This window comes from Leucopleurus acutus (genome assembly GCF_964270905.1).
Source record: "Leucopleurus acutus genome assembly, chromosome: 15".
Lineage (NCBI taxonomy): Eukaryota > Metazoa > Chordata > Mammalia > Artiodactyla > Delphinidae > Leucopleurus > Leucopleurus acutus.
In genome coordinates this window covers 56,018,110-56,036,691 of record NC_139157.1, presented here as the reverse complement: position 1 = coordinate 56,036,691, position 18,582 = coordinate 56,018,110, and the positions used below count along the sequence as shown (strand labels likewise).

Sequence of the window (18,582 nt, the reverse complement as noted above, 5' to 3'; positions counted from 1 at the left end):
AATGGAAATACTTTGAGTGAAAATATGGCTATAAATTAAGAGGGTTTTCTAATTATCAGCAGAGGAATTAAAGCCATGAGTGTGTTAGGTCATTAAAGAGGGAGGAAAGATCTGAGAGCCAAGATTTAGCCAAAAGGGATCTCCTGTTAGTGGGGCAGAGAGCAAATAATCAGGGGCACATATCACAGAAGTTAAAAGAGAAGATATCAAAGGGCTAGTGTTCAGTAAGAATTTTAGTAGAAGCTGCAAAATGATTAAGTGATAGTCTTAAGGAAAAAAGACAATGGATTCAAAAAGACTTTTACAGAGATGGAAGCTTAGGGTTACGGAGGTATTAGGTGTAGAGAAATAGGAGGATTATCATTTTAGATGCTTGGCCAGAAATTGAAAAAGAGCGAGAGGAGAGGCAAAAAGAGCATCAGAATAACTCAAATATGTGTTAGATGCCCACTAGGTTTAAAGCCTCATGCTAGAATATTTGTAGGAGACACATGATAAATCAGAAACTGTATTTGCATGTACTCATTTACAATTAATAGAAGAGGGAAGATAGGTGCATTAATTTATAATGAGGAAGACGGGCTATCATAGGTATGACCTGAAGCTCTTAGTGCTATAGATATGTAAAAAAGAGAGGGGCACCTGAGTCATTCAAGTACTGACTGGTTAAGCTTCTCTAAAAAGACAGCTAAAAATACAGTGCCTTGAATCAGAAAGCATTTATTCCCCTTACTCCACAGTCTATAGGAGTGCAGTCCAAGGATGGTGGGGCACCTCTGTCATCCTCAACATGGGGCTTCTAATAGTCTGTAGTCATCACCATTTCCTAAAAGATGGAGAAGGAAAAGAGAGTACAGGGCAAATATCCTTAAAGAGAATTCTCAGAAGTTGTACACGTCACTTCTGTTCATATTGCAGAGGTTCAAATTTAGTTGCATTCAAGGGAAGAAGGAAAGTATAGTTTTATTAGCTGGGCAGCAATGTTCCTAGTAAAACTCAGGCAAGACAGTGAATACTGAGGGTTAGTCACTGGTCCCTACCTTAGATATTTACTCCAAGAAAAGATCAAGAAAACTACAACTAGATGGTATTATTGGAATTCAGTTGGAATTGAGGGGTGGGTGTAGGATTTGAATAGTGGAGAGGAGTAGAGAGTAGGGAATTACAGGTTAAAGGACAAGATGAGCAAAGAAATGCATAAGAATCAATATAGAATTTTGGGGAAAAGTGGCCAGAGCCTGGTGAGTAGGAGAAAAAGCAGTGGAACATAATCCTGGAATGGTATTTTGGAGCACAACGCAGAGGATCTCAAATTCCATGCTTAAAAGTTTGTATGTAGCCTGTAGACATGATTGAAGATTTGTTTTTAATAGAGTTGTATCATTTTGGAAATTATTCTACATGAAAATTAACTGAGAAGCAGTATTTGGAGCTTATAAATTTGGAATAAAAAGTGGAAAGACCAGCTGGGAGACTACTGCTACAGGATATGACAACCTGAACTGGCATTAATGCCAATGGAAATAAACAGGGAAGGAGGGGAGGAAATGGAAGAGGCTTTCTGTAGGTAAACTGATATAAATTAACAACGGTTTGGAGGTCAGTGTTGTGGAAAAAAGGAATGTAAAGAAATGAAGTTGACTCTAAAGTGTTCAGGATAAGTGAACTAAGGACTAGGGGCAGGACCTTTGCAGTTGTTGTCAGGGAATGCCAGCGGGTGATGCTATTGACAGAGATGGAAAAGACAATAAAAGGGCAGTATTAGGAAGAAAGATTATGAGTTCATATTGGACATATTAATATTGAAAAGTCTACTGTCAGGCCATTGGAAATTCACTTAAGGTCTAGAGAGTGATTAGGGTGAAATATATAGATTTGAAATGACTGAAATATTTTTTTATGGGCAGAAAAAACATGGAGGCCAATAGAACTTTTAAAAGTGGTAAATCTGAAGAATTGGAAGGAAGGGATAGATACTGAAGCAAGATCTGTTGGAAATAGAAAGGGTAGAGTTAACATAGCAGTTAATCTTAGAGGGGAGAGGTGATTCCGTTTAGAAAAAAACAGAGAATGAAACTAGAATCAGAGCTGTGTTGACTTAAACATGAGGGAGATAAAGCAGACAAAGGGCAAAGCAGTGCAGGGCCAGTGCAGTATGTGTGTGGGGTGAGTGCGGGATGGCCGTAACTCACATTACCACGATTAGGAGGATGTTAATGAATCAAATGGAGACAGAAGAAAAGCTTTCGGAGTGTCACTATGAAGAGCCAATTGCAAATTCAAGTTAGACAGCATGTTTGTTGGCTAGTTCTGCATCTTTTGGGTACCCTGGAAATCTTCTCTAAGGAAAAAGCAGACAAGGTGGAGAATGTGAAAGGTGTACATAATTTGAATTTCAGTATTAGTTTGCCATGCAGTTTTTCCTTTTGTTAAGTTATACAGGACTCCCTCACTGCAGTAGATATTAGTCTCTTGAAAGCAGTGCCAGTGTTTCCAGATTCTTCCTCCTTATTTCCCTCCATTTTCCCATTCCTTCTTTCCTCCCTTCCTCTTTCCTTCCTTCCTTCGTTCCTCCCTTCCTTCCTTTTTTCCTTCATTCCTTCCTGCCTTTCCTACCTTCTCAGAATTAAAAAAATGTATATTTTTTATATGTACGTGTATAAATACATACACTTATGGAAAAGGAGGGCAGAATCCTGCATATTTATACTTCCCGCTCCCCAACCCCTATCACTACATCTCCCTCCCCTCAGTTCATGGAATCCCTTGAAGCACCTGTATAAAACTCAAAGGCTCATGGAATTCTATGTGAAAACGAATGATCTTGATCAGCCAAATTATACCTTCTCAATATCTGTAGTTATGTTTCTAGGATTTATGATGTACAAAAACTAATTCCAACTCTTACAGACCAGCTTTGTGTTTATAGCTAATATACTCTCAAGAGTCTGAAAAGAACAGTTTAATTATCAAGGAATCAAAATAGGAGTCTAAATATGTAACTGTAGGCAAAGTCACATTTTAAAATATTTATTGTTTAAAAACAGAGTTTATATAACTTGTCCAAGGGCATGGAGCTGCATGGTCCAGCTGCAGAGCCTGTGATCTGACCACTAGATCACATTGCTTCTGATGATCAGTGAATTGTTTAGATAGTTAAGTGAAAATGGTAATATTTTTAAAGACAGTCTTGGGTAAAGATTGATGACCAACATTCTAATACTTTGAAATACTTTTAAAAATGTATATAACTTTTTGCATAAGCGTAAAAGTAATAAGGGATTTAAATAAAAATGAAATGTCTAAAACCAAAGCTAGTTCTACTTCAGTCAGACATAACAAATCAGATCAGAATGTTTAATTACTATCCAATCAACCTTTCTGTTCAGTGTGTCAGTTTAACTTAGAGAACCAAACAAAACATTCCTTTGTTTGTCAAGGGTAGGGTATTAAAACAAGGGTGTTCTGAAAATTGCAGTAGAAAGATGAAAATGGTTTGTTTGATCTTCAGAATTTTAATATGTCAGAAAGATTATTGTGAAGAAAATTGGGCTTTCTGAAGTGACAGATACATTATTCAAATAACTTTGATTGAATGCAAGATTTTTTAATGCTTTCATAAAGGGGACACACACTAATTTGGTTTATAAAAGAGTGGCTTTAAAATTTGAGATATTAGGGAAAATATTTTGTTAGTTTAGTAATTAGACTAAGCATTTTTAATTATGGCAAGGATATTTTTTGATAGTACCATTAATTGAAACATATATCTGGATTATAATTAGAATAAATTAATTGTGTGTACACTTGACAATTTAAAAAGTCCTCAGTTTGAATTATTTGAGAGATGTTATTAATATTTCTAAAACCATCTATAACTGGCCTCAAAAATTAGATTGTTTTTTCTTTGTCTTAAAGCAGTGATTCAAATTAATTGTAGATTTGAAACCAAATAGTAAGTGGAAACCAATCAGTCTCAAATGCATTCCTGCTTCTAACATTGCTTTGATAGCCTGCATATCACCATTCCCTCTGAAACCTATAATGATGTCAGAAGCATGTGTCAGAATGCAGTTCATTCTGATTCGGTTTTCTATTTAGATGTGAGTTTGTTACACATAAAGATATAAATCCATCGTACTGTTTCCTTAGAGGTATAATTATTCACTGATCATTTAATCTCCGTCACTTTGGCAGTTTCTGTTATATCACAAAAAAATTCTTGGGGTGATTTTGTATCATTTCTTCTGTCTTTAACAATTTTTCCACAGTTTTAAAAATGTTTGTTTCATACCTAAGTTTGTTTTCTTTTTTAATGCTTTTCTAGTCTTTAAAACAAATTTTTTTAATCCTGCATGTGAAAAGCCTATATCTTATAAAATGTTCTTGGTTTACCGAAATACAGATTTTCCTCTCATAAGTCATATAAGGTAAAGAAATGCTGTTTATCATCTTAGCATGGTAATTAGCTGATAAGGACAGGGATCATTAAAACCTACAACTTGCTGTCATGCATATGAAATTGTACTATAAAAATGCTTATTTCTGGTTTATACTTAATCTTACCTGTCTTTCTGTTTCTTTTGCAGCAAAAGTGTTGGATAGAATGTCTCTCACTGCCATTTAAACATATTCTTTTCTTCTGTCAATTACCACAGGTTTAGTCCCTATGAGTGGTATAACCCACACCCTTGCAACCCTGACTCAGACGTGGTGGAAAACAATTTTACCTTGCTAAATAGTTTCTGGTTTGGAGTTGGAGCTCTCATGCAGCAAGGTATACGATTCAGCCTGCTATTTCCCTTGGGCACCATGTCCCACTCTTTGCTGGGTGTTACAGTTCTCGCTGGCACAAGTCGCTTGCATGGGTGCCTCTCTGCATGTAACCATAATCCAGCTTCTCCATCTACCTAATGCATTTAGGCGTTCTCAAATCCCATCCAAGAGAGATTCTGAGAAAATAATTAGCTTTTGCAATTGCACATACAGTATACTCATCTAACTTTTTCTTAACCCACAGTAGATACATTATCTCATAGATAACCAAACTAACCTGATCCATTAGCTAGAAGCTGCATTTAAAGTACTATTAAGATTGCATATCCTTGAGACAAGAATACAGTGTATTGCTCCTGTTTCCTGTCTCATTTTGATGTAAAAAAATTCCCTTTCATATCAATTCTTGATGATGAGACGCCTTTGTATTGCATGATTAGCAAATCTACTGCATATAAATTTGCAAAAATAAAATATTTAACCATTTAGAGTTACCTTTTCAAGTAAAATATTAGCTGCATCTGATAGTATATAAGAATATAAAGTATTGCATGCTCAGAAGTGCATGCAAAAATACTCTCACAATTATTTAAAATTTATAATATTAACGGTAAAAGTAAAAACTACATTTCTCAGAAAATGACATAATACATGCAATATGTCTTAATGGTATATATATAACTATGAATTCATTATTTTAGTCTCAGTTCTCCCAAGCTGAATTTATTTTTATTTTTGCTGCTGTGATTTCTTTTATTAATCTTTTAATATTTATATAAAAGTTCAATAAATTAATGTCAGACCTACTACTCAATATAAAAGATTTCATTAGCCAAGACCGAAGACTATTTTATGCATTTAAAAATGTAATCTTTTTAAGTTTTAAAATGTAGTAAATAAGCAAAATGCCCAAAATTTGAACAACTGACAATGACCGGATTAAGGAAAAAAAAACATATTTCTTTGTAAGAGTTACCACACCTACCATAAAGGTTTACCTTAAATTTTAGAGGTGTATTTATTATCCACTTTGAAGAAATTCATTTGGTAATTGCATTACAGACCTGAGGAAGAGAAAATTTATTGTTAAGTTATAAAATGTTTATAAAAAAGGTACTTTGCTTTTGCATGTTTAATATTATGCATAAATCCATTAGTTCATTACTGTTTCATTTATAAACTACTTCCTAAAGTGAAAATAAATAATTACATGTTAAGAGGAAAAAAATCAATTTAACAAATACATTTTACAAGCAATCCTACTGAGTTGAGATAATTTTTCCTTTTAAAAATATAAGCATCCATATATATAGTTTTACAGGTATTTAAACCTAAAACTTGAAAATTCAGAGAACTCTTACATGAACTAATCTAATTTTGTGGCATCTCTTTCTAAATAAAATGAATAATCAGTAGTTGTATTTGCCCTTTCCTACACTTTGGGTCCAGTGTTTTTTTTTTTTTTCTTAGATTTATTTACAGTTGGAAGATAATATTGGAGTTCTTTTAAAATTTTAGAAGTGAATAAAAATCTATCATATGAGACAAGCATCTTTTATAAGTAGCACTGGGTTATGCCATTCCCCCAGGCAAATTGCTAGTCACCGGCTAATAATTAACCTTAATAGCCTGGAACAAATTATTCTCATAATAAAGATCTGACCATAATAAAGATTTTAAAATGATTTTTCCTACCACTTTGGAAAATAAAATATTCTTTTTTACTTATATTTTATAAAATATTTGGAGACTTCTGAATATGTATACTGGTGAGATGAACTTTATATCTATACAATCTAGCAATTAGAAATAAGACTATATCTGATATCTCTGAAAATGATGACAATCCGAACAATGAAAAATTCAAATATACATTTGCTTTGCCACATAACTACTTCACTGCTGGTGGATACATGAAAGAGGAACCCATACTATTCTGGCTGATGCCCAGCTCCCCAGGAATTAGTGGGATATAGTGCTGGACATGACGTTACCTTGAGTACATGACAGTCAGCCCCTAACCAGGCTCTGATTCACAAGCCTAGGAGGTACTCGTTTAAGTCCTTGGGTAAGATATGAACTTGTGGTAATTGGGCCATTTTTGTCGAATGTCTCCACTGTTTTTTTTCTTTCCCAGTCTTGTTTGACTTTATTGGTGGTGGTGTTAAAAAAAAAAAAAATAGACTGGGCAGCCATAGCTGCTGATCATCTTGGGAATATTGAATATTTTAGTGTTTCAGTGTCCGAGTGTGTGTCTGACAGGGCCTAGGAGCAACTACGTCAGAAAGGTACTTTTCTGTTTTTTTTCCTTACAGAGTGGTAGGCAGAGTCTGGAGCTGGAGTTGGCTGTCATGTCCAAGTCTGTCTGCTTTTTAAAATGTTGTTTGTTTGTTTGTTTGTTTGAAATTGGAAGGGGGAGATGAACTGCAGTATAAGATGGGCTGTTTTGATAGAGCCAAGTCATGATACCACTTCTTTTCAATGTTAACATGAATAATTTGTTGTATTTTTCATTCCTTCTAAAGATGCGTTACCTTACTGCATCCGTTATTATATTAAAAAATACGTTAAACAAAACAGCAAATGGAGTCCATCTTTGCTTCATTCCATTTTACTCAAACCCTATTAAAATTAATTTGTAGCCAATGCTTTCTTGACTGTAGGTTCAAAATGATTAAAAGTGAATAGTAATATATATATCCATAAATTTAGTATACTTTTTTTATAAAAAAGTTACACATGCTGATATGTGTTCATTTCAATATTAAGACTGCAAATAATGTGGTAAAACCAAAGGACTCAATTTAAAAATTGTTAGAATTTTATTTTATAACCTAAATTAATTAAAATTAATAATACTCAAAAGCTAAATATAATTATCAGATCTCATTCTCTTATTAATACCATGAGCAGGCAACTCCAGCCATGTTTTGAATATAATTATGAAATTTTTATATGTGTGTAAAAATAAATTTATGGCAATTTAACTATTCTTATTCTGATTTTCCTCATTGGGGCTAACTATAGTGATAGGAGACATTTGTTTATGAATAAGAAAATAATTTACTACCTATTTTAAAATAAAAACTGGACTAAAACCCCACAGCTCAAGAAATGTGGATAATTAAAATTATTTTCCTACAACATTACTTTTTTAACTGGCAGTATAGACAAGACTTTTGGGCTTCATGTGCATGAAAAATGAAACTTTACATAAATAAAGCTTGTTAAGAAATGGATTGGAATGTACATTAAGTCATTTCTTCTAAAACCCACATAACTAACAAGATATGAAAATCTATAAAAGTGGTTTATAAACTAGAGTGAGAGAGAGGGAGAGATTTCTCCCTTCTAATGCTATTTTTATAAAGGTTACCCAGTCATTAATATGTAATTCTTATTTTGCACTGTCTCAGGTAGAACTTGAGTCTCCTGTCACTATATGTAAACTCAGATGTCCTAAGAGACTACGTATTATCTGAAATTAGCCTCTGCTCTCCCAATGGCTGTTCCTTGCTTACTACAGAGATATATAAATCTGTGATTTAAGCTTTTATTACACAGTGATTCCATTCTGCCACTATGACCAAAAGTACCTGACTGCTGATCAAATTCTCTGTATTCGTTTCACCTTTTCCCCCCAATCTCTGTTAGGTTCTGAGCTCATGCCCAAAGCGCTCTCCACCAGGATAGTGGGAGGCATTTGGTGGTTTTTCACACTTATCATCATTTCTTCGTATACTGCTAACTTAGCAGCCTTTCTGACAGTGGAGCGCATGGAATCCCCTATTGACTCTGCTGATGATTTAGCTAAGCAAACCAAGATAGAGTATGGAACGGTAGAGGATGGTGCAACCATGACTTTTTTCAAGGTAAGTCCTACTGGTTATCCAAAATTTATGTATTAACATGATAGAATGCCAACAACCCTTTTTCTATTAATGAATTTAAGAGTATAGCAACATTGTTAGTTGTGCAGAACAATCAATAGCATATTCCTCAGGTGGTGGAGAGGTATACAACTAAATATACGACCATCAAGGCAAAATATTTTTATACTTGCAAATGACAAGGAGTTGTTGCTTTATAAGTATTCCATTTTTGTTTGGAGGAGAATCTGTAAAAAAGTAAAATTATTTTTCCCCAACAAGGTTTTATCTTTGAATGTAAATAAATAAATAAATATATTTACTGAAAATTGAATAGCAGAGTCGCGTCAGACTCTACAAGGCGTGGGTATTCCAGAAGAATAGAATGATTACATGTAAGAATGTTTTCCATACAGACATTTCTTTCTGTTATGATGAGACAAGGTCAATTTGTTCAGAGCCTATAGAAAAAGAAGGAAAATAAGGACTGGTAGAAACAAGCAGAAACAGTTCCTATTCTCTGGACATTCATCCATCTAATATTCTGGAAGGCACAGAATCTCAAAATGGGCTACCCCATTGAACTTGCAATGGTTTGCAGTGGGACAGCCTGTGGAACATTTAAATGGAAAGTGTGCTTGCACCAAGTTCCAAGCATATAGAGTATCTTGCCCTCCTCTTTATTATTCAGATCTTCTCCTTGCTTCTGCTGATCTCACTGGGCCAGAGTAGACCCAATGAGGAGTTTCCATTTTAGGGAATCAGTATCACTTCATAATTTCTTTTCTATTTTACTAAGTATTTTTATGTTGTTTGTAGTTTGGGCAAATGTTTAAGCCTTGGTATTTTCCTTCACTGTTCACAGGAATGCAATTGGCAGTTCAAGTGGGTAGTAGAAGTGGTAGATGTGTTTTCTTTTAAAAAAATAACCAACTCAAGTTATAAAACAAATTCTTTCAACATTCAGTAAGTGCTTACTGAGTACCAGAAATTGTACTACACGTTGGGTATGCTAGAGCAAATAACGTCTAATTCTCACTTTTAAGAAGGTTATAGTTTAGTTGGAGACAGGGAAGACTAGATCTAGGATCATATAACTGGGTTTTACTTAACTTTGCCAAATAATTATGCAACTTTCTTTGTAAAAATTCTTACCAAATTAAATCGGCTTCTTTTAGGGTTCTGGAGGACACCAAATACCCAAAGAATGAGATAGATTGATTGTTTTAGTGAAATCTATATAATTCTTAAAATTTAATTACTTTCAAAGAGAATTTTTTTTATGCCTAGGTTAAAGATTGGATGCATATTTTTTATTCAGTTGGAAAATTATTATCATCTAATCAAATTTATTGAATAATCAAATATGAACAAAGCATTATGATCAGTATGGTGCTATTTGTCTATATTAATTGCAATTGATCAATTTTCCCCAATTGAATATTTAATATTAATAGATTGTTTTTCTCATAAAACACTTTTTTTTAAATAAAAAAGAAACCAACTGTTGAAAATTCTAAGTGTACATCATCGGTGTCTTTAACTTTGCTGAGAGTGAATATGTAATGCATTTAAATTATTACAATATTCAAGGGAATTTTGAAGTTGACTTTGTACAGTAATACATATAAAATACTAATGCAAGTGATTTGATACCAGAAGTAATTATTTCTGTTTCACAAATACTTCAGAGTTTAAATTTTACTTTTATTTTCTAGAAGGCTCAAATATCTTAAGTTTCAAAGTTCTTATATACTGTGAGCAAGGTATACCTCTGGAAAATCAACGTTTAAAATTTTTCTCCTTTTCCCCGTCTTTAAGCTTATTTTCTCCCTTCTTTGTCTTTCTTGTCTTTCAAACTTCTGTTTTGCTAATTTATTTCTTGTTTAGTTCAGTTGCTCTCTTGCAGTGTCATTTTGCCTAACTTCACTCTTCTTTGCTGTTCACTTTTCTTCTTACTCTCATCTCTTTTTTTTCTTTCTCATACACACGGGTGCCTCTAGCACCCAGAGAAAAGTGACATGAAACAACTTTTTGTTTCCAACAGCACAGACTTTCTTTCTGTAAAATTGAAATCTTTGGGAATGTACAATTGTCACAATAAAAACCACACAGTGGTAATCACTAAGTTGACAATTATGTTGATAACTTTATCACATGCTGAATTCTTACTGTTGAAATTTGAAAAAGCATTAGAATTTAAAAGGATACAGTAAATGTTGATTTTTCTTTAGTTATTTTAGTGTAGCCCTAAATGATACTAATTTCAACCTCATATTTTGGCTTGTTAAACTATCTACTTATACCAGCCATTGGTATGAAATTAAAAAAAAAATTCCCTAGCAATCTGTAATTGAAGCAATTGCATGGTCATTTTGAAATTCTACAATGAATCCAAGACTATTGTGTATAGTCGATTTACATCTGATACCATTCTTTTATTTCTTAATTAACAGCAATGCATACAAACACTCTAGGAAGCACCCTTAAGGCATTGATTTCTAAAGGAATTTCCATCCTGTTTTTACTAATTGAACAAGACTCTGCTGTTAACTCATTATTCTGAAACAGCTCAGTTCCAGAAAATTATTTTAAAGAATGTTAAAGTTGTGTTACTACAAGCAAGAGCTGGCTCAAGATACCTGGCTTTAAAGGGGGTGAGTCTTCAGTATTGCAAAACACAGAGTTACACCGCCATTCTACAACATTGAATAATTCCTCTTCCAAAGAACATACTTGACTTTGTTCATTGACCTTACATGTATACTGTCTTCAAGAAGAGTTCATTCTTCTTTTCTTCTATATCCATTACACTCCACACAAATTCTCTCCAGGGATAAATGTAAAGCCATGACTGGCAAAATAAGTCAAAATCGAGCAGATGGTGCTTCTTCAGTGTTATCCCATGTAAAACAATAGAAAGCTATGTGACATCACCAATATGTTCTTAATTATATTTAGATAATAAAATTGTTGAGGGCCCAAGGATTTTATTGAAAAACAATAAAGTAGGGTCAAAACGTTCTCAGAATCTGGGAACTTGGTGCAGCAGAACTGAAATCTCACCAGGGCTGAACACTATAAATGTCACCAAGCAACAGCACATTCATTCTCCTTGAAGTATAACTTCAGCTATAGCTATATAAAAACTATATAACTCAGCTATAGCCTGTAGGTGTTACGGTCTCTTTTGAGAATGCCTGTATTTTCAAAGTAAGTCATATGTTTTACAAAATGATGCTGAAATCACCTTGTTTCTATGCAACTTATGACTCAGGTTTTTCAATTTCTACAAATTCTCTCTCTGGGTTTGGTCTGCCTGAAATCTCTGGCTTTGCCACATATGCTAATATAGTCTGTCTTTCCAAAAGGTATCAAAGGAAATGCATATCCTCTTTCATGGTTATTAAAAAAGATTTCTGCCACATGTTGAAAAGACATTAAATGGTATCAGATACCTAATGTGAATCACTTAATACTTCTGAACACATAGTCTACAATTTAGAATAGTTGCTAAGAGGGAAAGAAACTGTGGAATTAGAGAAACCTGAGCTTAATTTCAGACTCCACCACCTATTGGCTGTATTTAGATGAGACACTGCCCCTTGTAAACCTCTGACTCCTCATCTCTAAATTAGAATGACTAACAGAACCATTCTCACAATTTCTTTTAGTGTTAAATGAAAGCTCTACATGATATGCTAAGTGCCTAATAAAAGCTTGATAGACATTATAAATTACCATTACTAGAATACATGGCTAATTTTTAAAATTCAGAATTTAGAATGATTTTAAACATAGTCAAGTAAAGTATGTTTCTATGACCCACAACTAGATAATTTTAAAATAGATTTTAAAAGATCACACCATGTTTATCTTATTTAAATTGCTTCATTCTTCTCATTATTGTTGTCACGAAGAAGGAATAATTTGATAAGTGAAACTTAAAAAATCTGAGGGGGCAGTTTTCAGAAGCTATTTTCTAGGCTATGTATTGTGATATAGTATATTGAGATGCAATTCACAATTCTTTTGGGAATTTATGCCACATCACAGGTAAAGGGAACTTTAAAAATTATTTAATATGAAAAAATGTTCTTTCTTAATTTTAACTTTTTTTTGTAATCTAATAAGTAGGATGTCTTATTTCGGCCAGTTTCATCATGCATCGTATGCTCTCAATTATATGATATGGATGTTCAGTCTTAAGAATACATTTTTATTCAATAAATATTTACTTATCTCTTATGTGGAAGGGATTGCGTTAAACCTTAGACAAATATTGTGCATCTCCCAGCACCACCCAACACTTGTCTACCTCCTATATATCTTTCTATTTCCTTTACCACCATCCTGGTTCAGAACAGTGTCATCTCTGTCCAGGGTTTTGCAACATTTCTCTTTCCCAATTTTTTTCCCTATTGTTCTCTACACGCTACAAGGTGACTTAACACCCTCCCAAATCACCCCGCTTCTTTGCTTTAGGATAAGAACCTAGCTCCTTATCAGGTTTACAAGGCACATCATGGTCTGGCTTCTTTTTATTTTTTAGCCAGCTGCTCTCACACTCTAAACTTCAGCCAAACTGGTTAGTCCGTGTCATATGATGACTACATGATACACCTCCTTCTGTTATGCTTTTCTGCCCTTATCTACCAACCTAATTGGTTATATTTTCTTTATTCCTTGGATCCAAATTCAATTAATCCAGGCAAATTTTCTTGATCCTTTCCCCTACCCAAATCGACCCAGTCTGGGTAAGGTACTCCTTTTTTAAATTCTCTGAGCATTTATACCTCAGTTATTAAATGATCACCCCAAATTGTATTCCATTAATTCTTCTGTTTCCATACTACACTGCACAGCACGGGGACATGAATTGAATCTGTATCATTTACACTTGGATCTCCAGTTCCCAGCACAGACTTTGCATGTGTTTTGGGCTCTATTAGTTAACAGTTGCCACAATAATGTTGCTTGACAAATGACCAAAAACTCTTAGTGGCATGTAACATAAACCTTCATTGAGCTTATAAGTCAGCTGTCCTACTCCTAGAAATTTGGAGACCCAGAGGCTTTTCTATTAATACCTTTGGAACAGACTCTATTTCTGCTAAGCTTTTTTGGCCTTTAAATATACCCAGTTGAATCCATTTATAATCTAAAAACCACACCCACAGTTCATATTAAAATGTGCCTCTCTCTAGACTTAATCATTGCTACTTTGAGCTAGAAGCTTTTTAATCCACAGGTGAAAATCTACAAGGCATTTCCTTAACTTTTTCAGAGGTTTTAACAAAGCACCTCAAGGCAACATGCTTAATTTGATTTTTAATTAAGGCCTGGAGCCATGTTGAAACAATTTTGAGAACTTTTACTGGCTGGAGACACTGAAGATCGCAAACAATTTTATGACCCAACCGTACAAATTCTAGCTCCTTCATATCACCTCTAAATTCTGTTTGAAAACTGCCCAGTTCTTTATAAAATTATTTCCCCCTCCTCCTCTTTGTTGTTCTTCTTATTGTTAATAGTCTATCTCTTCCTTGTACTACCTTATCCTATGTAGCTAAATTTACCAGCTGGTACTTTGAATATCATGTCAATTTGTCTGAATATTTCTTTGTCCAAGTCCAGAAGATTATTAGTATGTTTTCTATCTTATAAGTTACTATAAAGCACACTATAAAAATATTATTTCCCCCTAAGTTTACAGATTCCCATTTTCCCAATCTCCCCTAATGATTTCATTGTCATCTGTTATCAATGTTTCATAGTTAGGTTTCCTTTAAGGTGGCAACTCACTTTTTAAAAAATAAAATTCTGTACAGTTATCTTTTGGCGCAATGAATATCGCATTCATTGATGGAACATCTGTGACAGATGTTTTAGGTAGAATGTGTGTTTACTTTCAAAATTTCTCTGCTCTGTAGAGAGCTAAAAAGTTTTCTTCAAAATACGTAGCCCTCTATGGCATTTCCGTTTTAACTTTGGGTTAAAAAGTCAATTTATTCAGAAGTGTATGAAGTTTGCAGTGTTAGGAATGCAAGCAAGTGGATTAATCCATGGCGGGGCGGTGGGGGGGGGACGGTAGTTTTATTTCTTGTTACTTAGCAGCAAAGAGGGTTTTATTTTGTTTTGTTTTTGTTTATGCATAGATGCATAGTTTCCCTCTTTAGAAGAACACAGTACATTGTAAATGCCAGCTCATTAATCTTCACAGCAACCCCTAAGGAAGGTAGGAAGCAATTATCATTATGCTCATTTAACAGATGAGGAAACTGGGCCATGGAGAGGTTAAGTGACTTATTAATTATGAAAGCAATAGCCAAGGGACTCATAGTATCAACAATAAAAGTAATAGCCAAAGACATCATGGCATATCCATCATTACTCAGAAGAGCTAAGTGCATTAGTCATTTTGGCTCACCTACATGACCTCAACTGCTTGATCATATTAAGGTTTTAAAACATTTGCCTTAAGCCATTGGGGCAGATACAACTATAACACGTTCTTTATAGTCTGCTACTTATTCTGAGCTTATCAGTTCAATGGTCTTCTAAAATTAAATTATGCTGGGGTGACAGTATAGGTTTGTAAGCCTGAATTGCTGGTATGGCATGCCTGTAATGATTTTTTGAAAGCTTGAGTGAATTTTGCTTCTTAAATGCCAAAAGAACATAAGTAATTTTTGAGTCAAGGGATAGAATGTAAAAAGTTGGGAGTTTATTGCATGCACTTAATAAATGGATTTAGAAACACCATTCATTAGATATTTTTTAATTTCTGCAAAACATAATTTCTGTTATTTTTATTTAGAACAGTGGTGATAATTCAATTATAATATATTTACTATAAAGAGATTTATACATTAGAAAAGTAAAATATCAACATGGCATCTGTAGTTACTTTTCAGATTGAAAAGTGTTTTCTGAAATAAATGTTTATTTCCTCTTCTTATATTGATGGTAGAATACTTGGGAATTTCCATTTTGCGTATTCAGGAAATTGACCTACAATAGTTTTTGAAGATGGGAAAGATATTTGAAGTTAGTTTTGAATTTATTTTATTTATTTTTATTGTGATATAATCAACATACAGCATTTTGTAACTTTAAGATGTACAGTGTTTTGAGAAATTTATATATTGCAATATGATTACCAGTCTAGCATTAGCCAATGCCTCCATGACATTAAAATTATCATTTCTTTTTTGTGGTTAGAACAATTAAGATCTTGCTTCTTAGCAACTTGGAAGTTTATAACACAGTATTGTTGACTATAATCACTATTCTGCACAGTAGATCTCCAGGACTTCTTCTTTTTTTTTTTTGCGGTACTTGGGCCTCTCACTGTTGTGGCCTCTCCCGTTGCGGAGCACAGGCTCCGGACGCGCAGGCTCAGCGGCCATGGCTCACGGGCCCAGCCGCTCTGCGGCATGTGGGATCTTCCTGGACTGGGGCACGAACCCGTGTCCCCCGCATCGACAGGCGGACTCTCAACCACTGAGCCACCAGGGAAGCCCCAGGACTTATTCTTTAAAAGACTTTTATATTTTATATAACAAATTCCTCGTTAAGTATGGTCATTGCAAAGAAAAAGTTCAGTAATTATTTGCACATTGATAGAAATCAAATATGTCTTTTATTGTGTACCAGATTTACTACTTTATATATTCTAATCATTTTCCACCATTATCCAGAAGGGATTCTTTGACAATATAATAATTAGAAAATTCACTATGGTACTTTAGTAGCATAGTAAGTACAGGGATTATTTCTTAAATACTTGCTCATGTAAGAGTTGCCCTGTTTACTTAGGTGTTACTAACCAGCCACATAGCTTTGTTTTTAGGTAATTTTATTTACCTGGAGTCAGTTTATGCTTAGTAATGACAACCCCCTTTTCTCCTCAATAAGTTAGAAACAAAGGGTCTCAAATGTTAGCTTTATGTCTCACATGGGGGATATTGTCCCTGTGCCGAGAAGGTAATTTAAAACTCAAATATTAACATAAGCATAGATATATTACCATCAAAGTTTTGTGATTAAAATTTTTGGTTTGTTGATAGAAAAACAAATCCCTATGCATGCATCATAAATTCTAGACCAGAGCCCAGTAACACTAATCATACTGACTACTTTCTTAGAATCCCCAGTTAAAGCACTACTTTAACTCATAGGGCTAGTTTTTTATCTACTGAAGTCCTAGGAAATATGGCAATCAGTAGAACTAGATAGCATGTACATCATATGGAAATACGGTCTTGTCTGTGATTGACAGTATACCACTCTGATGAATAAGAGAATATTCTTGATTTTCATATCAGTTTTCCTTTCTCAACGGATGGAGTCATTATTTTGTCCTATTTGGATAGATCATCCACTAAGTTTCAAACATCTTTAAAATATCCATTTGTTTAAATCAGTAGTCTCAACCTGTCTGCACAGTAGAACATTAGAAGCACTTGGGGAGCTTTTAAAGAATACCGAGCCCCACACCCCTCTCCAAGTCAAGTAATTAAAACTCTCTTGAGGTAGGATCCTGGGCATCTGAGTTTTTTGTAACCTCCTCTGGTGATTCTAATGTGCAGAGAGAGTTAATTTAATTTGAAATTTAAATAACCCCTTCTTTATTGGCAATAATAGTTAATAACTGATTGCATCTACTTCCATTTCTTTCATATTAGGGTGGGCATTCATCTCTTCTGAAACCCAGACCCCAGAAAATATTCTTACTTCTTTTGAATAATTTACCTGCATTGCGTTTAAAGCCTTTTTCAACAGATTTGCTGAGAAGAAATAATCTAATTACATCTTCACTTTTGATAACATTCCTGGAGGCCCCCAATAGGAATGCATAAGAATTGTCTTGTAGCAGTATGAAGGTTAGAGCTTTCTCCGAAAAGTATGGTGGGGTAAATCCTGATTTTTGCTTGTGTCTCTAAAAAGGTGAGAAAATATATGTTCTATGGGACTTGAGCAGTGAATATATTCACCTTTCCTTTATAAACTTTTACTGCAGTTTCTTCTATCATGGGGGGCGCACAGAGGGGAAATTAAAGAAGAGACCCATAAGGGGGCATATTAGAGTATTGGAAGGATTGTACATGAGACTTTTGTGTTTTCCTAAACAGGAGGAGATTAAGAAGAGGTGAAGTACTTCACACTATAGGTAAATATTAAGTTAGGTTCGTTGAAGTAGTTTGAGATTTGGGCTTAGGTAGTTTTCTTGCCTGAGCTTATTGTTCGATCCTGTAATATTTAGTGAACTACTGTCACTCCTTTCCTTGTTGTAGAAAAAAGAATGTACCTATATTAATGGATGGGGCTAACTTATTACATAATTCTAAAGTCTTCCTTTGTGTCACTTGATAATTCTTCAATATCCCCCTGCAGATCTAAACTGAAACAACATGTTCCTCAAACATGACATTCTGCTCTATCTTGGGGGATGGAAAAACAAGATATATTTAGGCTTCCAGGCCAAAATCTGTTCTAGTAACTTGCTTGCAAGTTACTAACCTGGGTAATAGCTCCATGGTTATTTAGAATAAATAGAGACTTCATTTTGAATTTTTTGTTTACTTCGTGTATTCAAGTTTGTGGATAATTTACTTTTTAAATTTTTCTACATACTTAAATGAGTGAAAAAAAAGCTTTATGTGATTGAACACCAGTGTATCTGAGCAATTAGTTTAGATTAATGATTAATATTATTACTGAAATGTTCATCTCTTCACGTTGATGTGTTCTTCCTCAGACACTTTTTCTAGAAATCTAAAAAAAATATCTCACCAAAGATTTTTGTAGCCATATCATTTCTCTAACTCTCCCAAATTATTTGTTTGTCTATGAATGGTGTCAAGATATTGGTGTGGGTAACGGATTATTGTTAATATTAGGTTAAATGATAATATTTTGTTTAATATTATAA

At 34.0% G+C, this 18,582-nt stretch overlaps 1 protein-coding gene across 3 annotated transcripts in view; it reads left to right on the top strand.

The window, feature by feature from the left end:
- GRIK2 (glutamate ionotropic receptor kainate type subunit 2) overlaps positions 1-18,582 on the top strand; it is a gene marked incomplete at both ends in the record, with an annotated part of 633,053 nt that overhangs the window by 519,779 nt on the left and 94,692 nt on the right. For all 3 annotated transcript variants that reach the window (XM_082855302.1, XM_082855303.1, XM_082855304.1), the window contains 2 exons: positions 4,659-4,777; positions 8,431-8,648. In XM_082855302.1, coding sequence (XP_082711428.1) covers positions 4,659-4,777; positions 8,431-8,648 — 337 coding nt within the window. The remainder of the gene's footprint in view (positions 1-4,658; positions 4,778-8,430; positions 8,649-18,582) is intronic.